This window comes from Eubalaena glacialis, chromosome 3 (assembly GCF_028564815.1).
Source record: "Eubalaena glacialis isolate mEubGla1 chromosome 3, mEubGla1.1.hap2.+ XY, whole genome shotgun sequence".
Taxonomy (NCBI): Eukaryota; Metazoa; Chordata; class Mammalia; order Artiodactyla; family Balaenidae; genus Eubalaena; species Eubalaena glacialis.
Window position 1 is genome coordinate 119,045,060 of NC_083718.1, and position 24,987 is coordinate 119,070,046.

General features: G+C 36.9%; 1 protein-coding gene across 1 annotated transcript in view; it reads right to left on the reverse strand.

Annotated features, from left to right (window-relative positions):
• Positions 1-3,310: 3,310 nt before the first annotated feature.
• The window catches only part of CLCA2 (chloride channel accessory 2), a 36,664-nt gene continuing 14,987 nt past the window's right edge, over positions 3,311-24,987 (reverse strand). Inside the window, 7 exon segments of the mRNA XM_061186374.1 lie at positions 3,311-3,753; positions 11,703-11,936; positions 15,261-15,431; positions 18,527-18,797; positions 21,044-21,268; positions 23,259-23,365; positions 24,205-24,382. Coding sequence (XP_061042357.1) covers positions 3,311-3,753; positions 11,703-11,936; positions 15,261-15,431; positions 18,527-18,797; positions 21,044-21,268; positions 23,259-23,365; positions 24,205-24,382 — 1,629 coding nt within the window.

The following is a 24,987-nucleotide window of genomic DNA, read 5'->3' on the forward strand; positions in this document are numbered from 1 at the left end:
GAGGTTAAGATATAAGTTTCTGAGATTCTGGCAATATTCTATTTCTTGATTTTGGTGTAATTACCAGAGAATGTTCACTTGTGATAATTTATTGATCTGTACACTTACAGTTTGTGCACGTCTGTATATATGTTATACTTCAATAAAAAATTTTAAAACCAAAAAAAAAAAAACTTGGGTGAGGTTGAACCTTAAATTTTCTCTCCTCAGGACTGGGCAGTTGCTGAACTCTGTTCAGCTCTTTTAGCTGCTAAGCTCTTATTTTCCATTAAATTCCTTTGCAGTTTAGGACTCATCTAAGGATTGAGAGGATGCAGATTTGGGAACTTCCCTCTTGTAGTTGCTTCCTTCCTCGGATTTCCTCCCTCAATTTTCCACTGCTTTAGCAACCCAGAACTCTTACTTCTGGCTTTTCAACCCAGTAAGACTGCTGCTTTCTGCTTGAGCTCTTTCCAGATGCTCTGAGCAAACTGGGAATGCCTTCTGGGGGAAAAGCTGGTTAAATGTGGATCTCACCTAGATTGCTTTCCTTTTTTCAAGGGTCATAACTCCTCCAGGTTCTACCTGCTTTTCTTGGTGTCCAGTGCCTTCAAAGAGCTGTGTTTTATATTTTTTCCAGAGTTTTTACTGTTATCAGCAAGAAGATTAGTTTGATATGAGCAACTCTGCCATTAGTGCAATTGGATTGATCACATTGTTTTAAATAAATGATATAGTTAGGGACCAACTCTTCCAAAATAATTACGTTATAGCAGAAGGCAAAGCCTAAAGCAAATAAAATAATTTTTTGTAGACTTTCTAGTACTAACATGCAGGTGCAAACATACTTTTGGAGCAGTCAGCATTGCACACATAAACAGCAATCTGCTCAGTGAATTCATCTCCTAAAAATCTTCTCTCTCCCACTGAGATTTAACTTTCTTTTACTATCCATAAAAATAGGGTAAAAATGGAAGGGATATTGTCCTCAATTTTCAGAACAAATTTCTATGTACTGCTAACAACAACCATCCTGGCATATGAAGATAATAATAATACTTGCCTGTGTCACCTTCAATCCCTAGGCTTCTCTTTCCTTTCCCAGATAACTGAGCATCTGTCTCATATTTTTTCCTCCTCTTGCAATCTTGGATCAAATCTTCAGTGATGTCACTATTCATGTGGTATTCCACTAGTGACCAATGCTTCACAGTTCCTCGTTCTCTTTGACCCAACTCTTGTCTATTTCTATTCCTTATCATTTGTTCAGGATCAATGTCACCTCCTTTCCAGTGGCTCTGTTCTATTGATGATTTCTGGGGTCTCGAAATCAGTTATCTTCCCACATTTACCACATGTTTCTTGTTGTCTAATGCTTCAATCACTCACAATCACTGAAGCTTGTTTACCCTTTTCACTTGATGAGATCACCCTTTCAACTCTGCTATAATATATTTTAGTTTATCACTTTAACATCCTTAATCTCAGTCTTGCCTCTTCCAATTTACTGATTTCTGGACTTAAAGCCATTTGTTCATTTCTATACTGACAAAATTGGAGGAAAAGAAAAAAAAAATCCCTGTTCCTTCAGCCTAGACCTGTTCTCCTGCTTATTAACCTTGAAGATTTAAATATTTGTAGGCATAATCCCTGGCATCTTTCCACACCTTCTTAAATAGACAGGAGTGAAGGAGCATTATGACAACCTGACTCTACTCCTATATACTCTGCCTTTAGCCAGCACAACGCTTTAGATTACTCCGTTAATCCTCCATTTTCCTGTCTATAAAATGAGGAAAACTTAAAGACTTAAGACTTAAAACACACCACACCCCATCTCAGTATTTTACCAGCCCATTGAAGCTACAGAGAAGCAGATCCCACGCTACCAGGCTCAGTGGCAATAGAGGGAGGAGGGACTGACTGCCAAGTGGGGACTTGAAGTTCCAATCTGTGAAGATTTAGGCACTACCAGACTCAGCATGTGACAGGCCAGACCTGGGATGTAGTATGAACAGCAAGGAGGCAGCCTAAGTAGAGGTATTTGCTGGTCATTTTACTCCCCAGCACTGCTCTGAGTCTCTTCCTCAAGGTTTCATGCTCTCTTTTCATTCTTGTTCCAACTCCCCACAATTCCCTCCCCACCCCCCAAAACTTAATCTAATTGTCATTCTTAGTTGGTCCTAGTTATAAAGCAATTCTATTCCACTTTGTTGTTTGTATTTATCCAATAAAGTTTTAAGTTCTGTAATATGCAAAGCATGTGATTTTATTCCTCAGTAATCTTTAAAAAATAGGAGCAAAATTAAATAAAGGATAATTTTTATTTCCTTGTGACGTGTGCTTGCCTCTCTCTAGTCACCCTCCACCCCTGTAGGTTAATACCTGTAGGTAAATCACCCTTTGTGGGAAAAGGATTCCTGGAGTCTTATTTAAACAAAAAAAACAGAATCAGTTAATAATTTCCAAAGGTCAGTCTCTCCCTGTGACCTCTTCCTTGTTTGAAATTGAATAAAATTATATAACCTATGTATTGATATGTGTTAAAATAAGCTCAGAACTATGTCTTTCATTCTTTACCTAAAGTCTTATGAGAACTATAACCATTTTCCTTGAATACCACCCAAGGCAAATAACTTGGAAAGCTGCTTTGATGAGAGTAGAAAGTTATAAACAATAAATTCAATAGGCCTCTGTTATAAAACCAGTGTCAGGGGACAAGGATAATACCTACATTTTAAGGTTAACTCTCATAGTGAACCAACATCTCTTTGAGCATTATCAGTGGGATCTATCTGTAGCATAGTTAACCAAATGGAAAGAGGTAAAGAACTTTACAATAGGCACTTCATATGTAAAATACAGCTTGATCTTTAGTCATTAACAAGTAACCTGTTCTGAACAGATAAAGGGGAATTAAAAATTAATCATAGCAACTAAACAATTGCTTCACATAGATAGTTATACTATATCATTCAGGCCTAACATCCTTTTCTCTACTTGGGCTATTTTTCGTCTTCAATAAGACAAGCTTTTATTGACTCTGATTCAATTTTGCCATTGCCTTTGCGTTTAAACACATTACCTTAGAGAATAACTTTTATTTTTTTGTCCATAGCCAAAGCTTAAAAGTTTTCTAATTCCCTTCTGCCTCCATTAGTATTATAAAAGTTTTTTTGTCTATTTACCATGTAAAAATCTGATCTATACTACACAAAAACTCAAAGCATTTTTAATAATCTGATGTTAATTTGACTTTATTGGCTTGTTTTTGTAAAGTGCAAAAGCCATGGGTCTTATATTTAAGAAGGAAAGTACCCTGCACATTTGTTCATAATAATTTTGTTTCATTCTCTTTCTTGTCTGCTCTCTTTTTCCTGTTTAAAACACAGTGTGTTACAACTATGGTGAGGCAAATGATTCCTGTAAAACCCATTGCTGTCAAAACTCCTTTCAATATAAGATAATCTCTGGCAAATACAGGAGTAGAATTTGGGGGAATCAACAGAGATGCCTGAGCAACATTAGATACAGCAGACTTTAAGGAGTTCCTATCTACTGCTTGTATTGCCACATAAATTCTGTGGCTTTTTTGTGTCTCTCCATCAGGTTGATGTTCAGGTCCATTTGTGAAAAGCTCTGATGAGAATGTAAATATCTCCTTGGTACCAGCTTGCTGAGGATTTAACTTTGATGTATTCACTAAAATGGCATTGTTAAAGTCATCTTGAATATTCTGTAGACTTTTACTCACTCTTATTTCATAGCTGTTGGCTGAAATTAAAAAATACAAATGGGAAGTTAAGCGATTTTGAGTAAGCTTTCTAGTTTATTAGAAATGGCTTAATGACAATAGCAACAAAAAAGTCAAAATACCTATGAATAAACAAAGCAAGAAATATGAATGTGAACGAAACTTTAAGACACTACATAAGAACTCATACTAAAACCTGAATAAGAGGAAAGTTTTATTATGTTTTTGAATAGCAAGATTCAACACAATAAAGATGTTATTTTTCCCTAAGTTATTTTGTAAATTTTACATGGTTTATTAAAAGTGCCTCTAGTTTCTATTTTAACAAGCTTATTGTAAAGTTTAAACAGAAAATAAATAATCAAGATTAGCCATATAAGGTTAAAAAATAACACATTTTTAGTGGACGGACTGACTTTATCAGATGTAAAAACACTGTAATGCTTCAATAACTGAAAAACTGCAGTACTGGTGCACAAATAGATTCATGTATAAAAGTAGACCAAAATACATTTAGGAATTTAGTATATGATAGAGGTAGAACCCAAATTAATAGGGGAAAGTACAAATTTCTTGATAATGGTGTTATGACAATTGGGTAAAAAGCTGGAAAAAATAGGATCCATACTACAAACCTTTATTCTTCAGGATAAACTCCAAAGTAAATAAAAAGTTTGATGTAAAAACAACTATTAAGTAGTAGGAAACAATGAATGAATTTCTTTATAAACTTGAAGTGGAAAAGGACCCTCTAATTAAGACTCAAAATTCACAAGCCATAAACATAAAAATCCATAAATTTATATACATAAAATGAAAATTTTCTACATGGGAAAAATCTCCTAAGCAAAATATAAACATATATGTTAAGTGACAAAAATATTTGTAACTTAAGTCAAAGATAAAGTTTAGTTCTGGTAATGGTTGAGTGGCTTCTATTGGACTAATTCACCAGCAGGTAACAAGTATAAGCTCTGAAGAAAGAAAGGGGAATAAAAACAAACAGGAACCAGAGGAGTTACAACTCATAAAAGAAGAGAACCAGGCTGGGACTGATTCATGTTTATACAGTTTTTCCTCTGAGGGCACTTTCCACTTCAGTGCAGATAGCTGGAACTGATACAGAAAGCCACTATCTTCTTGGTTTTAAAAATCAGAGGACTGAGTGTGGGATTGCTGAGTGGCTGAAAATTGAGGGAGCCAGAGAGGGATGAGCCCCAACTCTGTGTATTAACTTCTCTCAAATCATTGGAAGACCTCTGAATTGTACATGAGTGGGTGAAAAATCAAGGGCTCAAGGGAAAAACAATAGCTAGACAGCTGAAAAATGGAGCAGAGTTTTATGCTAGTGCCCACCACAGGGGAGATATAGAGTTTGGAGTGTGAGTCTTGCCACATCAGAGGAGCTTGGTAAATATCTTGAGATGTCCATTAAACACTAGAAAAGCTGTGCCTTAGGAAAAAAGATTGTGTCCCAGAATTAAGGGATATGCCCTAGGATTAAGAGCAAAACTGAAATAGACAAACCCTAGACAAAAGTAAAACAAAGCCTCCTCAAATTCCATGTGATCCAAGGTATCTACTAGAAAATTTCAAAACTCTTCAGGGGAATATAACAAAGTCCAGAGTCTATAATTTACTACCACATGTCCAATATACAATAAAAAGTTACTAGACAGGCAAAGAAACAGAAAATGTGATATATAGTCAAGAAAAATATCAGCAAATAAAAACAGTCACAAATGACTGAGATTTGAAATTAATAGACAAGGACCTTAAAATAACCATGATGAGTATGTTAATGGTCTACACACAAGACAAGCTGGATATAGTGAATGAAGAGATGGAAAGTTTGAGGAGAGATATGGAAACTTTAAAAAGGAAGCAAACGGAAATCCTAAAATTGAAAAAAAGAAATGCAATGAAAAAATTCATTTGAAAGGATTAATAGCAGATTGGACACAATGGAAGAAAGAATTTGTAACCTTGAAGACAGGTCCATTAAAATCATCCAAACGTGAACTTCCTTGGTGACTCAGTGGTTAAGAATCTACCTGCCAATTCTGGGGACACGGGTTTGAGCCCTTGTCTGGGAATTTCCCACATGCCACAGAGCAAATGGGCCCATGCACCACAACTACTGAGCCTGCGCTCTAGAGCCCGTGAGCCACAACTCCTGAAGCCCACATGCCACAACTACTGAAGCCCGTGTACCTGGAGCCCATGCTCCGTAACAAGAGAGGCGACCACAATGAGAAGCCCGCGCACCACAATGAAGAGTAGCCCCTGCTCGCTGCAACTAGAGAGAGCCTGCGTGCAGCAACGAAGACCCAATGCAGCCAAAAATCAATAAATTAATTTTTTAAAAATTAAAAAAAATCATCCAAACTGAAGGGCTAAAAAATAGGTAGAAAAATTGAACAGAATCTCAATGACCCTTAAGATCCACTGATATATCCACTTAGTGTGGGTGTATGATGATATGATATGATATGATATACTATACTATACTGTACTATAATATTATATAATATAAATATTACCCAGGAAGAAAAGAAGAATAAAACTAGAGCAGACATTTTTTGAAGATGTATCAGCTGAAAATATAAATTTGATTAAAAGAACACTCCACGGACTCAGAGAGTTCAGTGATCCCCAACAGAATAAGTATCAGAAAAGCACACTGAGTCACATCATGGTCAATCTGCTAAACACCAAAGATAAAGAAAAATAATTTAAAGCAGCCAGAAAGGAAAAAAGACACTTTATATTCAGAAAAACAACAGTAAGAATGATAGCTAACTTATCAGAAAAAAATTGGGGCCAGAGGACAATGAAATGATATATTTAAAGTGCTGAAAGAAACACTTGTTGCCCTAGAATTCTACATCTAGTGAAACTGTGTTTTAAAAATTAAGGGACATGTTTCAGAAAAATTAATATTGAGAGAATTTGTTACTCAAAGACCTCAACTACAAAGGAAATGATGCTAGATAAAAATTCTGATCTCCAGGAAGAAAAGAAGAGGACTAGATATGGTGACTATACTATACAGGTAACTAAAAAGGATAATTTTTTTCCTCTTTAAAATTTCTTTAAAAGACAATTGATTGTTTAAAACAAAAGCCATAACAATGCAATGTGGGGCTTATAATAAATGTAGAAGTAAAATATGTGACAGCAAGACCACAAAGGATGGCAGAAGGGTAAATGGAATTATACTTTTGAAAGATTCTCACATTATATGTGAAGTGGTATAACATTAATTCAAGGCAGATTGTGATAAATTAAGAAAAATGCATGTTACAGAGCTGCACAATTTGGAGTAGATGAGGGCAGAATTTTGTTTTGATTTTCCTTATATTGTTTTGAACCTTTAAAATTATGGCAAAATACGTATAACATAAAATTTACCATCTTTACCATTTTTTAAAGTGTGTAGTTCAGCAGTGTTAAGTACATTCATATTGCTGTGCTGCTGTGAGCTTTCAAACTGTATTAATGTATTATCAACTCAAAAACAAAATTATTGGTAACAAATAATTGCTAGATGCAAAAAGAAAGCCACCTGTAGTACTAACCCACTCTAATAATATCATAATTCTTATCTAAAATGGCTAAAAATAGATTCAACAATGAATGGAGCAGCTCCAAAGGAGGATTTTGTTCTCAGGAATAAAAACCACGAGACATTCTGAGTTTTAATTAAAAAATGAAAATATTCTAGTAACTATGTTTTGAGCATTTTCCAAGTCTATAGTAAGTTTTAATAATGAGACTATTTCTATTCCTGAGTAGTAATTAGAGTAAAGCACCCTTAAAGAAGGTTGTCAAAACAAAATAACCTTCATATTCAAATTTATCAATCAGCCAATTTCCTCTGAGTGAACCCACTTGAGTTGCTTTCTACTGTGGTTCAAATACGATGGGACAGATATGGATGAGAAGCTAGGCTGACCATCTGCTGTACACTCACAATGGAACATGTTCACTGTTCCTATGTCCCTTGTTCTCTATGGAGGAAGCCCTCCCCACGGGGCTCTCCCAGAGTCGTCTCCTGGATAATGAAACGATATTCCATAAGCCTTAGCATTTACAAAGATTTTCTACATACATAGCTCTCCCTCTGTGAAGTTGACCATCCCATTTTAAAATAAAAGAGACTGGGACTCAGGAGGTTAAATGTGATGTCCATGGTCAAGTTAGGAAGCTGTAGTGCGGGAAATGAACTCATTTCTTCTAACTCCAAATGTCATGTACTTTCTACTGTGAACAACTATTAAAAATGATGCAGGACAACTGTGTAACTACAAAAACTCCAAACTAATTCAGCTCATACATTCATGAAGGGTTTCCTTCCATTTACAATAGTTGTGGTCTTCCCTTTCTCCCTGTGAAAAAGAAAATGGGCTGGTTCTGCATCTTTGACCTCTTAGCTATATCTCTAGTTTTGACCTCTACCTCTATACTCCCAGTATATTCCAGCCATGAAAGTAGCTCTAAGGCCATGGGCAAGACACTTAACCTCTTAGGGCCATTCCCTTACATTTAAAACAAGGGAGTCAGACTAGTGTATCTTTAAGACCCCTTCAGGCTCCAAAATGTTATAAATGCTGATATTTACTGAGCACTTAGTATGGACCAGACACTGTTTTAATCCCTCTCTGTGCCTTTTCTCATTCAATTCTCTCAACAACCCTCTGAGATTGGTACTCTTACTATCTGCTTTTGCAGATTAGAAACCAGAAGTTTAGAGAAATTAAGTAACTTGCCTCAGTTACATAGATAAAATGTGATCTGTCTGATTCCAGAGCTCAATACCCTAACACTATGCTCTACAGCCTTCTACTAGGCTACACTGTCTCCTATTTCCTATTTCCCAATAATTGCTACTTTTCCAGTTACCAAGGTTTACACTTTCCTTAGCATCTTTACCAATAAATTTCTAGTATGGAAAGCCCTGGGCCTGGATTGAGGACATGCAGAGGGAATCAAAGACTTGACCCCATCTTTACCAGTGGGAACAGTTCCCACTTCCTCTCTTCATTTGAAATCCAAACCATCCCCTAAGGATTATTATAGATTTCTCCTACATTGAGCCTTCTTCCATCCAAGAAGCATAACTGAGGGTTGGGGGTGGGGGAAGTGGGAAAAAATTGCTGTCATTTAACAGCTTTTTCAGAAGCAGCAAATTTTCAACAATTTGTAAAGATAATATGTTCAATGACAGTTGTATAACATGATGAAAAAATATCAGAGGAAACAGTATGAAAGTCAGGCTGTTAGACACGTAGGGAAGCTACTCAGTGCAAGGAAGGAGGCCCAAGATTGGTGCTTTTTGTGGTCTGTCACTACTCCAAAGGCTCTGCCCAGGCCCCTGGCATTAGAAACTGGCCTTTGCTCTGCTTCCAGCCACTCTACAACCTTTTAATACCTGTAGCTCCCAAAGTCTGAATTATACAAATGGCACTGTGTAATACATAAAATAGTTTTTTGACCATTTTATGCCTTTTCTCTCTTAGCCTAGGATTATAAGTTCTTGGAGTGTGATACCATCTTAAATTACTTTTATATAATGTTTAGCACCCTGCTGGGCACATAATAGTTCCTTAGTAAATAATATATTTTCACTTTAATTTCTGGAGAAAACACAAAGGAAATTAACTTTATAGCAGAAATACAGATCATGCCTGGTACTCAGTTTTAACAGTTATTTTACCCACAGTCTTAATGAAAACCTAAAGAAATAACCCATTTCCATAATGCCTTGTCTAAATACATTCCCAAACATAATAATAATCTGGTAATATTTTGCTTATTCCATGTACTTTGTCATCTTTTACAGTATATTGTGTATGGTGAAGAGTTGGTACTGGATATACATTGATATGCTTGTGCATATATGAGATGATCATTTATTGCTAATAAGGTTTTTAAGAATAGTCAAATTTTTCATAATTGTAAAGCCAGAGACATACCCTTATTGTTTCTAACTCTGGCCATAGAGGAGAGTATAACACCTTCCTAGACAACAATTTGTAAAAAAAAGAGGTGATGAAAGCACATGTTTATGAGTTAAACAGACACCTACTTGCTAGTTGGTATACTCATAGCTAATTGGTCAATTTTGCCATTGCTGGGTCATCAAGTCAATTATGACTGAGTGATGTCAGCAACTTAATACACATCCAGCCATTCCCCACCTCCCAATCTTTTGTCACTTGAGGTTTCACATTATAACAAGCTTGATCTGCTTCAGTCATCCTGCTCATCAGGGCCGTTTATGTGAAGGTATGAAATCCTCTCTTCCCTTCTAAAACCCTTTGTAATACCAATTCTAAACTAAAGTCCCATTTGGTTGTATTTCTTCTTTTCAAGCCATTCATAACCACTGATACTGCACATTCACTTTCTTTCTACTCTTCATTCAGTGGTGTAGTTGAAACCACCAGAGCTCTTGAAAAAAACAGTTCCCAGTAGTAATGGGAGTCTGAGCTTGTGTTTGTCTCTTTTAACACACAACTGTGCTTCTAAGGCAGTGAGGAAAGAGGAAAAATACTGGGTGGCAGGCACCATGCTTACTTTTACATAAAGATGGGAATGTGAGTATTGGTGGCTCCTTACTTCAAATAAGAAGCTAGAGAACTCTCTAGCAATGCAAACCAGGAGCCCCGAAAACTTACTGGGCCCACTTTCTCTTCCATTTTTTATTTTATATGTCATCTCAGTTCATCTTTACAGTACTTTATGAAATAGATAGTTTTAGTCCTATTTTCCACATATGCAACTGAGGGTAATAGAGTTTAAGCAACCTGCCAAAGATTAAACAGCTGGACTTATAGCCAGAGTGGGAACTACATTTTTTCTAAAGTTAAGTTACAGCTGTTTCCATTATACAAGTGATATGCCTATCCCACAGTTTCAATCATTTCACATCTCCAAACTTTAACTTAGGAAAATCCTTAATTTAGAATGTAAAATGTTTCACTTCCTTCCTATCTGGCAAGAAGAGATAGATTGTGATAACAGAATTTCAAGACAAAACTACAATATTGACTGTTTCTCAGCAGTGCCTAATTATTTGTAATTAAGATATCTTCTGGAGAGAGTAATAAACAGGATTATAAGCCAAAAAAAGATGATCCAAGTTGAAAGCAAGACTGGGAAAGGCCCAAGGTGGTCACTGTTATTGACCAATATTGATGAATGAGCTCTCAATAGAGAAGGTTGGTTCCTACAGAAATCTCAATCAGACGCATCAGGAAATAAACCATTTAATGTGTAATCAATGATAATCATGTTCTGGTAATGGCAAAGACGTTGGAAAGGTTATTCTTTTAGAAAACTTTTTCTGTTGAGTTGCTGTGGGGATCAAGAGATAAGGTAGGTGGAAGCCTGAAGGCTGGCATAAAAGCATTAGAAAAAGGAAAGTAGCGAAGGAACTCATCAATGCCCAAGCAAGGGTTAGAAAGCTTCAAATCAGGGAACTGGTCCCAGCTTCCCTAACAAAAATGATGACCAGAAGTAGGAGAGGACAATGCACCAAGTATTTCATGACTTATGGGAATTATTCCCTTAAACTTGACTTGTAAGCCCTTGAATAAACACCATCTAATCTTCAGAAAACTAATCAATCACCTTCAGTATTTGAAAGTCCATGCTCTGTAAAGCAGAACCCATTTCTTCTGACTAGACCACTGTTACATGTGGTATTTATGTTTCCAACAAAGGTTTCTGTATTAGTGTCAGTCAGTTTACCAGGGCCTCGTCAATCCTGGGGGAGCTGATACATTCTCTTCCTAGACTCCAGGATACATGGCCTTATCAGCAACTCAAAGCTTTCCATGCAATCCTCTACAGCTTTGTCATCTGTAAGCCCCCAAAGCTATTTTTTACCCAACTAACCCCTGATATAGTTATTGGAAATGCCACCTTGTAGAAAAATAGGTAATGAAAGCAAGAAACCTACCCTGGCCCTGATCAAAGTCTTCTCCAGGTGCTGTCCAAGATAAAGTCACCTCTTCTTCTACTTTTACAGCTTCCAGGTCAATAATTTTGCATGGCGGAAACACATCAGGATGTGGGTCAGCTGGAACGCCCAGCACAAAAAAAGAACCCCCTGAGCTTACTCAGCTAAAGCCCCACTTTTGCTCTTCCTCTCTCCTGCCCACCGATTTTCTTGGGGCATTCATCTGAATATTACCTGTGACACCAAAGAAAAGAATAGCCAAAACAACAAATTACCGTCTCCTGAATAGCTTGTTTTTGCAGATTATTGAGAGACATTTTAAGACTTTTTTTCCTTTGCTACATCCTTAGAATAACAGTTTGTTTATTCAACAATTCATTCATCCATTCATTCATTCAATAAATATTTTTAGGGCATATGCTATGCCAGCAATCACAGACAAAACAGTATTGCTCATGGAATTTACAGTCATATTTATAAACATATATTTATAAATTGTAATAAATGTAAGAAGGAAAAAAGGAAGGGTACTATGAAAGTAAATAACACAGGAATATAATTTAGAGTGGTATCAAGGAAGTAACATTTAACAATTTCCTAAAGGATGAATAGAAGTCAGCCAGATAAAGAGTGGAGGTTAAGAATATCCCTGGCAGAGGGAACAGGTTGTGTAAAAACTTCTGAAGTGTGGAGAAGAGCTTTGCAAATTAGAAAAATTTAATTAAAGCAAGGAGGAGAATAGTTTGAGATGAGACAGGAGAGAGAAGTTCAAGTAGGACCTCGTGGGCCATTGTAGTGGTTTTAGAGTTTAATCTTAAACGTGCTGTGGGGAAGCAGGGCAGTGATATGATCACATTTGCTCTCTGACAGGTCACTCTGGCTGCTCTCAGTGGAGAATGGATTCTAGCACAGGAAGCAATGAGGCCACTGCAACAGTCCAGATAGGAGAAGATGGTAGCTTGGGTTGGGTGATAGCAGTGGAGAGGAGGCTAGTAGGCATTTCGAGATGCATTTTGGAGAGAAAATCAGCAAAAGCTGGTGATGGATTTGAATATGGAATGATGAAGAAGGGAAAGTTGGTGAACAAAAAGAATAGCTCCCAGGTTCCTAAAATGAGCAAATGGGAAGAGAAACAGGCTATGGGGAGGAGACTAACTGTTTAAGTTACAAGGTTTGTGATTCCTGTAAAACATCTAATTGACGATGTCAAGGAGCCAGTTAGATACGGATTTTAAGCTCAAAGAAGATGTTTTAGCTAGATTTAATAATTTTGAACCTATGAATTAGGAAGTTATAGGCATATAGATGTTATTAAAGCCATATAGGTTAATGAGATTACCTAATAAGAATTTCAGCTATAAAAATAAAAACTATTTACTAAGTGCTTGCTATGTGTCAGGCACTTTTTAAAGTACCCTATATTATCAACTATTTAATTTTTCAGCAATGCTATGAGGAGAGTACAATTATTGCCCCCATTTTTACAGATGATGAAACTGAAGCACACAGAGGCTAAGTAACTTGCCCAAAGTCACACAGCTAGTAAATGGAGGAACTAGGTTTCAAACCCAGGTAACGTGGCTCCAGATAGAAGAGTGAGAAGAGAAGGTTAAGACTAAGCTTTGATAATTGCCAACACTTAGAGGCTTGGTAGAAAAAGAGAAGCTGGAAAAAGAGCCTGAGAATAAAAATTCCAGAGAATAAGAGGTAAGCAGGAGAGTGTGGTATCATAGAAACCAGGAAATGGCAAAGGAGAAATCAATCAGCTGTGTCAGGTACTGCTGAGGTCAGGTAAAATGAGGACTGAAATGTGTCCTTTGGATATAAGAGCAGGTAGTCATTGGTGACTAAGGCCAGAGCAATTCCAGTGGAGTGAGGTGAGTGGAGGTCTGATTGCAGTGAGCAGAGTAGTAAACTGGAGGTGAGAAGGTACAGTCGGCAGATTTAGATTTAATTTCAAGGAACTGGATGACAGGGAGTAGACAGGTGGACAGTAGCTTAAGGGGGAACCACCAAAATTTTTTTCATATGGGAAGTAATAAATCATGCTTGAATGCTCTTCAGAGGACATGCAAGGGAGAGCTCTCAAGGACCCTTGATGAGCAGGCTGGGTGGAATCCGGAGCAGATCCAACAGAGGCACTAGGGAGGAGAGGAAGGAAGTAGATGCTGCTGTGCCCGGAGATTTGGTGGTGTGAAAACGGAGCAGCTCACATTTTTCAATGCAGTGTACTCTCAAGGTCATCACATGAAAATGAGCTGATAAATGAATGTTATGTGAGGTAGGCATGCCTAGGGAAATCTAAATTTTTCTTTCTGTGCTATCTAGGGCCTATATGAAGTACACAGATAAAAGCAGAGTTGAATATGACTTTTCTATTCTCAGTGTACACTAGATGTTGATATTTGCATCCTTTAAATTCATGGCTTTAAAAAAGACCAGTCAGTAGCCTGCAAGCTCCTTGATAGGAATCAAGTCTTATTCTACCTGGTATCCCAAGCTCTTAGGACTAAGCCTGTCACCTAGGAGGCCTTCAAAAATGTTTGATGTATAAATGAAAGAAGGAATATCTACTTAGAAATGAAGTATTCTTTCTAGAATGAAATGAATATCTACTAGAAATGAAGAAATCTAGTACATCTAGATACAAAATCGTATCTTTGTAGTAAAACTGTGTTACCTTGCAAATTGATTTACATTGGTTTTGAAATAATCCAAATTATTTTAAATATAGGTGAGAGTAAATTGTGTTCTAGGCAACACTAAAAATATCAGGAGATGCAAATCCACTGTAGCATCTTAATTGTTTTCTACTGAAAAGTACATATAGTACAAAAATATAGAATCATGTTATGGTATGGTCCAAATGATTAGTTATAGCTGCTAAAATACATGAAAAGTATTCGTAAAGATTCTGCAGTTTTGCAAATAAGAATGATTCGAAACATTTTTTGAGATTATATTTAAAGACTACAGCATATTTCTGTTTGTTATACTTTAACCACTGCTTCCCATCAGGAACTATTATAATAATGGTGTTTAAAAAATATGTGTATCTTCTATGTATTTGGCACTTTTATCTTGAAGGAAGACAGAACATCTTCAGGAAACCCTCAGTTTCCTGTAATATCCACACTCATATTTTTTCGGGAACCCATTTCCTGTGTGGATTGTTTGGGCTATTTGCTTCCTTCTTTAAACTGCTAACAACTTTTTGCCTCTTCCTCTTTCCTCTGTAGAGGAAGTACAGGAGCTGGAACTAAGAAAACTCAATAAATCTCTTTGCCTGGTAGTAATTCTGATGAAACAGTCACAAGAAAGAAGTCAAAATAATGACTAAAACGAAGGTAGGAGAAATCTGTGGGAATTACCTACTGCCTTCCTGTTATCTACTATCATGAATCACTGAGGATTAAAGAGATAATCAACAAATTATGCATTGACTTATATAAAAGAGTTTTGAAATTCACCTCTCTCTCTAATACATACACATACACACTCATCAGAAATATACACATTAAATGATGTTATTCAAATAACAGTGCTAATGATTCTTACCATTTGTTATGTAACCTGGTACGTACATAGCATGACTTCCTGGAATAGAGTGGACTAAGGCACTTATGCTGGGAGAATGATTGACACGCACTTTCAAGCTATATCTACCATTTACAGCAAAGGAGAAAAAATACCTCGAGTAAATTCCATCATTTTTTATAACATCAGCACCTGTTAATATAAAAAAAACTCAATGTCAATACTTATCACAGTTGATTACTAATATTTAATTAAATCATTAAAAATAAGATTTATTCCCCTTGTTCTTCTAATTTTAGCATATGCTGTCATACTCATAGCTACTTTTGATATTATCAGGTGACTAAAATTCCAATGGCTCCATAATTTCTCCTTGTGATTCCTTAACCTCTGAAAAATTATTTTCTAAAGGTGAATGAGTTGTACCTGCTTCAGTGCTATGAAAGCATTTAATAATCACCTTTAGTGCTCTCCTTCCTATCACTGAAAATAATACTAGGTTTTCATAGAAACCAAGCACATTCTCAAGCCTATTTATAGTCACACACCCTTTTGAGATAAAAGCTACTCTGCTCCCTGTGAATAAATACATATGTACATATACATACTTTCATGCAATTTCAAGGGGTTTATGAACACCCTGAAGCCCTGATGAAAAAAAAAGCTTTGGTAGTTGATATAATAGTGTGAAATTAATTTCCTCATTAGAGGATACGTGGATTGTTCTAGATTCGAAGGTGCTCACTGACTTGGAGTTTGACAGGCTTTGGTTCTGTCCACTTCAAGAGGATGTGCCTTGCTTCAGGAGGCATTCTAAAAGCTTGCCCAGTGCTAGACTTCTTTCCTTTTGCATTGGTCCTCAGAGAGTCATTCAGTTCCAAACCAAGCCCATGACTGAATGGCAGCAAGGCCTAGATTCCAGGGCAGCCATGGGAGGTGCAGCTTAGCCCAAGTGCAGATCACATTCACTGTTCAAGTGCAGGTGGCCACACGGGGCAAGCAGCTTGTCCTATTCTAGGGTCAGTTCACTTCTCACACCTCACACCCAGCCCTGTTCTCTAGCATTGCATCATCACTAAAGTGCTCTAGAATCCTCACTAGAGAGGCAGGTCTGCTCCTTAACATGAGAAAAATAGGAGTATATTTTATTAAAATAAAAAATGCTAAGCACCTTATGATCACAGTAGTTTTAGAAACCTTTTTTATCTACTGGAAAGAAATCAGATCTTGATATTTAGTGGTTTAATGATTAATAAGGTCTATCTTTGTTGAGAAATGATAAAGGAAAATCTCTTCCTGCCACAGTTACCACTGCCACCTCTTTTAATCGTTGAGTCAGAAAGAAATGGGAAAGAACACTGGCTTGGGTGTCAGGGGACTTGTTTTAAGGTCTGGATCTGCCACTTAGTAGCTGTGAAACGATCCCTCTGAGCCTCAGTTTTCTCATCTATAAAATGGGGATAACATTTCACAGGGTGGTTGTGATGATTATTTGAGAGTGTGCATGAGAAAGTATATTTAAAATTATAAAACATTTTACAAGTGTAAATTTTATTGTTCATTAATTTTATTAGCAGATAAATACTATTATTTCCATTATAAACATAAGTATTAGACAACTATGTCCATATGTGTTAAGTACGGGGGAAACATCTAAATTTACACTTTGATGTTTAAACAACCTTTTCATTGTTTCTTCCATCAGGGTATAAATTTTGACATCAAACAAACGGAATGGTTCCAGGGAATAAATATAAAAGCCTATTGAGGTGCTCTTTCCTAAGACAGCAGGATCTGTTCCCAGGCCAGCCCACAGGCTGGGGCTAGGGAGGAACATTCTGCAAAGTGTATTTTTGGACTATATACAAAAAGTGAAAGGTGTGGCCAGGGATAAGCAATCAGAGTCTGAGAAGTTTGTTTGGATCCATTCCAGTAGGCAAAATAAGAGGACTTCTCTAGTATCCTCTGAGGTGGACTTGAACTAAAATCCTTTAAATGAACCTTTGTTTCATAAATGTCATACAAGATTGCCATGGCAAGATACTAATGGATTGCCAAACATAAGACTCTTTTTTTTTTAACTTTTAATTGGTTTATTATTATAATTGCTTATACTTAACTGGTATATATATTTATTTCTTTAATCCATTTATTATTCTCTACAAACAATGCATTGCCTCATAGCCTACACGTAGGGCAGACCACATTAAAGCACCGCAGAACAAAATTCTGCCTGAAGTTATGAGCTCAGGAGAATCACAGCAAAATAACCTACAGAGATTTTTCACATAAATTGTCTTGTTTTAAACAAACATAAGACTCTTAAAAATTTTTTATCTTTGAAACAACAAAGGGAAGGAATATGATTTTACTGGTAGATCAAACATTGGGGCTGCCAACATAAACTTTGAGGTCTATTGTCATTCTGAGAATTTAGTTTAGGAAAAGAACAGAACAGAAAGGATAAAACAATAAAGGAGTTTGTTTTTAAAAGTTAAAACAAGTCAGAAAGAGTCCAAGTGCCGCTCTTTGCCCAGATTGATGCTGCGGTGTCTGCGAGGTATGATGATGAAGTTCTGAGCTCTCTCTGTGCAGAATGAGCGCTTTGAAGTAGGGTTTTATTTTGCTTTACTTTGTTTTCCCAGTGGTAGGGAAATCTCTATCCTGATTCCACTAAGCTTGCTGGCCTGGTCTTCTTGTGACCAAATAACACATGTAAAAGGCCATGGCTCTGCTCTCTCATCAACCCAGCTACTTGGCTAAAGAACAGTCTATGGTCATCTCAGTTTCCAATTTTCTCTTTAACAGCCAGGCAAAAGAAGAAGAAATGGATTAACTGTCATTGCATCTCCCTTTTTGGGTTTTCATTTGCTATTTTAATTGTCCAACATGATTATTTCAGTGAATAGGAAAGCTGGTGAATCCTAAAGGAAGGTGGGCATGCCTGTTCCCAAGTGGCCTTACTGAGTGTGGTCAGTGTCACTGGACAAGTGGAAGCCAAGACCTAGGTGTGGGGCGACTTCCTCCCTCCATTCTGCTCACGCACAGCCACTCTGAGGAGCCTCAAGGAGATTCTCTTTTCCCAAGTTCACATTTGCTTTCCCTGTGCAGATGGAGACCTGTAGCTACTTAGTATGTCAGTGAGTCCATGAGAATTTGAGAATCTCATAAGATTGGGTGAGAAAAATAATTGAATTGGAAGAATTTTAAAGATAAACTTAATATTGATACTGCAGCATCAGAACAGCTCTTGAGAACATGAAAAATTACATGATATTCCTTGTTACCTGCTCCATCATCAAAAAGTTTCAGCGTAACAGGATCTGCAGTCTCTGACTCAATTGTAGCAGTTACAGTGGCATTGAGAATGGGATAAAACCCCTTTCTCACAATTGCATAAATTGTCACAGGATGGGGAAAATGGGTGCTGTCTCTTTCCACAAAGGCTTCCACAGTGGCAGGGAGCACGGCTGAGTGGGAGGCGCCAGAGGTCACTGTCACTTTCAAGGCTTGAGGAGAATGATGGGTATTGTTCAGTGTGTAAGTCCATAGCCCGGGCTGCAAAACAAAGGCTTCGTTTGTCAAGTGTGAAGAAAAAAATCAACCCTCATTTTAAAGTGTAAACTTAACCTCGTAGGGTTTTTTGTTCTTGTTTTGTTGATATTGCATTTTCTAAAATACTACAAAAGAATGTCAGGAAGAGTAATGTTGGTTAAGAGATAACTAAATTCAGTATTTACATGGCTTTCACTGTACAACCCACTTTCATTGTTAGGTAACTCTTTAGGGAATTAGACCCTGAATTTATTTTTGGGGAAGGACACATCTTGATTCACATTTTTAGAGGATAACGATGTGTCCAGCTTCAAAGTACTTGGCAAATATTAATCTGAGCCCCTTCACCCTACAGGAGGTTCAACGTTTTTATTCCTTTTATATAATGGAGAAAATTACAGCAAATTAAGTGGACAATTATGATTTATGTGGATAACCTGGAATAAAAGGCAACAGTATCCTTCCTTCCCTCCACTTCCTTCAATACTCCCATGCCCAGAAATCTCAAGCAACAAAACCCATATACACTATTAGGGACCAAGAAAAGGAACACTATTTTTAATAGATCAGGATTGCACAATGTCTATGTTGAGTAATTTACAGAAGTATTGCTGAATGCCATTCTCCTTATCTGTCTGGGCTGCCTGGGGGAAACCTGCAAAAGAATGTCTGAAAGAAAAAAGCTTAAACTACAATGTAGCAGAAATGTGTTCTTTTGATAAAATTGTACATAAGTATTCCTTTTCTCCTAATTCCTGCTGCTGCTCCTTCTTAGATCCTGGAAGTAGCAGGAGGAACACTGTCAAGCAGGATGAAGAAGAGAGAAATCAGTGGGTTAAGGTTTGACTCTGGAAAGTTAAGATGCCACACCCTATCCAGTCTTCTTCTTGGGAGTCATGTGCTTTACCATTTTCCAGTGAAGTCACAATTCAAGCATCAAGATTATCTATCTATCTGGGTTTTTTCTGTTTTGTTTTGTTTTTTTCTTTTTTTATAATCATAACATGAGTAACAGACACGTGGTGGAAACCTCCACATGAAAACTTCTCTGTGGGTGTAAGAAGTGTTTTGATACAGGGCACCTAATCCAGACAAAGAGGTCAGGCAAAAGCAGCAAGAAGTAGGTAAAGTGTTCCTGGTCCTTGTGCACAGGTGTGAAAAGAACATGATGCGTTCGGAGAAAAGTTAAGTAGGGGCAGAGCACAGGGTGTTTGGGAGAAGGGTTAGGAGATAAGTTTGGGGTTGGGGAGTGGGAGGTACGAACTAGGGTGTAAGATAGGCTTAAGGATGTATTTGTACAACATGGGGAATGTAGCCAATCTTTTGTAAAAAATATAAACGGAAAGTAACCTTTAAAAATTACATAAAAATAAAGCTTTTCTAAATTAAAAAATAATTTTTAAAAAGAGCTAAGTTTGGGCAGAAGTCAGAATGTGAAGGGCTTAGTATATATTAATAACCACATGGATTTTATCCTGAGACCATCAAAGAGTTTTGAGTAGGAGACAGGTTTGATCAGATTTGTGCTTCAGAAGGATCACTCTGATAAAGGTGTTTGAAGAGAAGGATGCTAGGCCAGAGGAAGGAAGGCCAAGCAGAGGCTATCAACAGTGGTCCGGGGCGGGGGGGGGGGCAACAGACCTGAAGAGGGATTGCATTCAGGCAATAAAGCCCAGCCTTCCTATGTGCTGTTTCTTCTGTCCAGAATGTTATTCACACCTCTGGTCCCTTAGGCCTCCACATTTCCATTTTGATGTCTTCACTTCCAGGAAGCATTCTCCTTCCGCCACTGCCTGCACACGCCTCCTGTGTGCTCTTAGTGCCCTGTTCTTATTCTTATTATGGCACTTTATTGTAAAGCACCTAGAACAAGACCCTGCACATAGTAGGTGCTCAAAAACATATGTATTGCATGTATTTATAAGTTCTAAGTAGAGAGTTTTTTCTAAGTATTCTATACAGATTTTGTAAAGAAGGAAGTAACCAAAAAGAAATTATTTGTACTACATAAATACTAATTTCCACTGTTGAAGTGAGAAGCCTTTGGTGTCCATTATTTAAAGTTTTGAACATACCTTAGTAGTTCCTCTTAAATTTTGAACATTCAAAAAATCCCTCATAAATTTAAAGTAAAATTTTGATATATCAGAATAGGATTTCCTTTACACAATGCATTTAATTCTGTGATCCATTTGAAAGTCACGTAGTTGACTAAACATTGTCATTACGAACAAGCTTACAATACCTACCTTAGCAGTTCCTGGAATCCAGAGGCGAGCAGTCCGAAAAGCTAGATTGGTGGTAAAATCATCTGTGTAGTATTTTCTTCCATTAGGATCAAATAATACAATCTCAGGGGGACCACTGGTCTGCCATGTGACTAGAAAGGTAGTGTCATTGCCCACACTGTGATCCACAGTCACAGTGTTTTTCAATTGATGGTGAGGTTTAACATATTCACCTATACTTTCAAGCTGTTCGAGAGAATATACATGTGAAAGTTTCTAGCATATGCATAATCATTCCATTTTTCCTTTATTTTTATGACAAATAAAAATGAATTGGCAAAAATAAAAAACTGTTTAACTTGGACATGTCCTATATTTACATGAATTATTTTTCATGTAAAAATACTTTGCTTAAGCAAAGTGTTATAAGTACAGTAGATATAAAATATTTTGTTATAGCTAGTACATGTGTCACTTCATTAATCTTTATCAAGAGATTTTAGCTGTTCTCATACTTCTCTCTTATCCAAATCAACATTAGCCTCAGAGCATCAATTAAAACAAGCTTTTTTTTTTTGAATGTGCTCTAATTAATTTGTGTATAATCTGTCCAGATACCTTTATATATTTTAATAAGAAATCAGACATTGGGTTTCAGCGGGGTTTGGTACATTTAAAAAAATCATTTAGTCATGATTTAAGCTGTGTGCACTTAAATAAGCTGTGTGTGCACTTGTGTGTGTGTGTGTGTGTGTGTGTGTGTGTAACACGCACAGAGCACATACAGATGCCAGGCACTGTGCTAAATGCTTTACATGTATTATCTAATCCAATCCTTATGAAAACCCTCTGAGATAAGTGCTATTGTTACCTACATTTCCCAGATGAAATGACAGGCTTAGGGAAGTAAGCTGTCCAAGGTCACATAGTAAGGAGGTGAAACAGGCATAGAGCCCAGGCTGGCTGACACCAGAAACCCTGCGTTTAATCGCTGTGTATTCACAAAGAATACCAGTCTATAAATAACTTTGAAAAATTATATTTATTAAATAAAGACATTAGCAACACTGTAAAATTGCCCAGACTTGTAAAGAATGTAAAATTCTGTTGGTGGATGACAGCAAAGACATTGCGGATTATTTGTTCAACTCAGTTGAACAAGTGTCCGTGGACTGCTGATTACTGTACCACGTTCCATGCTGGGCTCTGAGCTGTTGAAGGGGATTAGATGTAGCTTTTGCCCACAGTCTAGAGGGGCTAATGACATGCAAATAACTGGGGAGAGGTGGCCAAGTCTGGGAACCAATTTGAGTCATATGAATAATGTTTTGCTAAATTTGTTTTACTTTTTTAAACATTTCTTTTTATTTCATATTATTAAAGAGAAAATCAAGGGTAGAAAGATTATTCAGAAGAGCCAATGGTAGTCTAATCTAAAATATACATTATCATTTAAAATTCACCTTTTTCCACTTCTAGTGACAGAATTGTGGTTATTGCCTTTACTCTGTACATATAATCTTCATGTTAAATATTTTCTAAGAATAATTTACTGATTTCATTGCTCCTATCAAGCCATTAACTTGGCAGGTTCACTTACCATCTGTGAGGAAACAGCAGGTGAAATTTTATTCAAAACATTATTCAGTTATGTTCAAAATATCTTTAAAGTACTTTGAAAGAAAAAAAAAATTGGCCCTTTGAAAAAATTGGCTTGATTAAAGGAAGATTTTGTGAGCAAAATCAAATAAATTGTGGTAGTTGGAGAGATCTTTAGGAATTTCTAGAATTGAACGAAATAGTTGATACTTTTTATATGAGGGAGGAGCTTCAAGGAAGTTTTTAAAGAAGCAAAGTAAAATAGATTCTGATTGATGGCAAGTTTGAACTAAAACTAAAGCCACTGATTCTTATTTTAATTCTGGGCCTTACCTCTACCCCATGTCCCACCCCCAACCCCATTTTGAGCCACAAGGAAGGAGCAAACTCTGCTATAGACCTTGAAAAGCTGAAGTAACAATTACAGAAAATGACTCCTAGGGCTGAGAAGTAGACATCAGGTAAAGATGAAGCCTGCTTCTGGTGATGTCAAGAAGCTCATTAAAAGCCTTCTTTTAATGTAACAAGGACTGTTACATATTCAAATAAGGTTAATGAGACAGCACAATTCAACTATTTTCCTTGCTCCCTCTCCCCTCTCCCCTATCTGTAAATATAATATTGAGGAAATTCTGACCTGAATATGTTGTTGAAAAATGTCTCCAGTTCCAGAGGAAATTCTACTGAAAGCATCAAGCATGCTATTGGAGTTGGATTTATCTGGAACAAAGAACTTTGAACCTCCTGAAATACACAATTGGGATGTTAGCTATTAAAATGTATAAAGTAAAACAAAAGATAAAATAATAGGCCTTTTCTAACAAACTTCGTTTGCTTAAGAGGGTGAGTTTGGGGAAAGCAGGAGCTGTGCTTGACCTGCTTTGCACAGCATCCTATACGACCACATGGTGAGCACACACCCCAAGACAGGTGGTTTTGTTTGTTCTATTCACAGCTGTAATTGTAGGGTCTAGAGCTCTACCCAGTATGCGATAAAAACTCAATAAATATTTATTGAAAATAAATATTTATTGAAATCAATAAATATTTAATTAAGGTAATTCCAAGACAATCTAGGTTAATTGCTACCCATTTATATTGCTATATGTTTACATTACATTCTGAAAACATTATTTTCAAACATAATTCAATAAAACCTAGCTTTCAGTTTTCAAGTTAGCATATGCATTTTTTATTCAATGTGAGGAATATAAGATAAAATTATTAGAGCAAAAAAAGATATGTGTGTAATATTGTATGTCTCCTTATCATAGAAGTTAGTGCATTTAAACATACTTTTAGCTCCATGATTATACATGCTCAGGCTGGTTTAACAAAGAAGTAATAATAATATTTTCATTAGATGTATATAATTGGCACTTTCTAAGGAAAGTATAAAAAAGTCAGCAAATTTTTGACAGAATTTAGCAATGATTTTTGTGTGTGTGTTTTCTTAAGAAAACTTTATTGTTTTTTCAATTAAGCCATGTATTCTGTTGACATAATCTGAGTTTCATGGTGGTTCTTTGAATATTCAAGTGGAAAGGAAATGCTCTAAAATATGTTGCTAGAAATTTACCCACCTGTAAGATGTGATAATTCCTCCAGGTTTTTGACCGCAGATGAACCCAGGGCAATGGTATGAATAGTTGAACCACTGCTGAGCACAGTGAGGAAGCAGTTGGTGATGTGCTCGTCATCTCCACTGGTCACTAGTATCATCACAGAGCCGAAGGCTTTCCCATTCAGTTTTTCAACCATCTGAACACAGGGTATCATTCATTTGGAAGGAAATGTGATTCAGATTGCCTTATTGAGCAGGAGAATTCACTCTCATTCCAAATGCCCTACCAGGGGGGCATATTCCTCTTCCAGGTCCTTTGTAACTTCCCACACTCTCCATGCCCATCTCCACTCAGTCCTCACCTCACCCCATCACAGCACTTGTCACCCTACATGCCATTGCCTGCTTACTCATGGATAGGGCTTCTTCCTGTTCAAATCACTATGAGATACCCCTAGTTTAGAATAGTGTCTGTCATAGAGGATGTGGGAGAACGTTATTAGGTGAGATCCTTGCTTCTGAGATCCAATAAGTGGCCAATAAAAGGACCTAGAGCAGTGGTTCTCAACCTTGGCTATACATTGGAATTGGATGAGAACTTTAAAATTTTTTAATAATGACCAGCTCACACCCAAGATGAATTAAATCAGAATCTCTGTGGGTGATATCCAGGCATCGGAATTTTTGAATCCCCAGCTGATTTCAATGGGCAGCCAATGTTGAGAAACTCTTGGCTGTAGGCAGTAACAATTGCAATTGTGTTCTGCCTGCTACCAGATGTTTAACACATGGCTGTATCCTC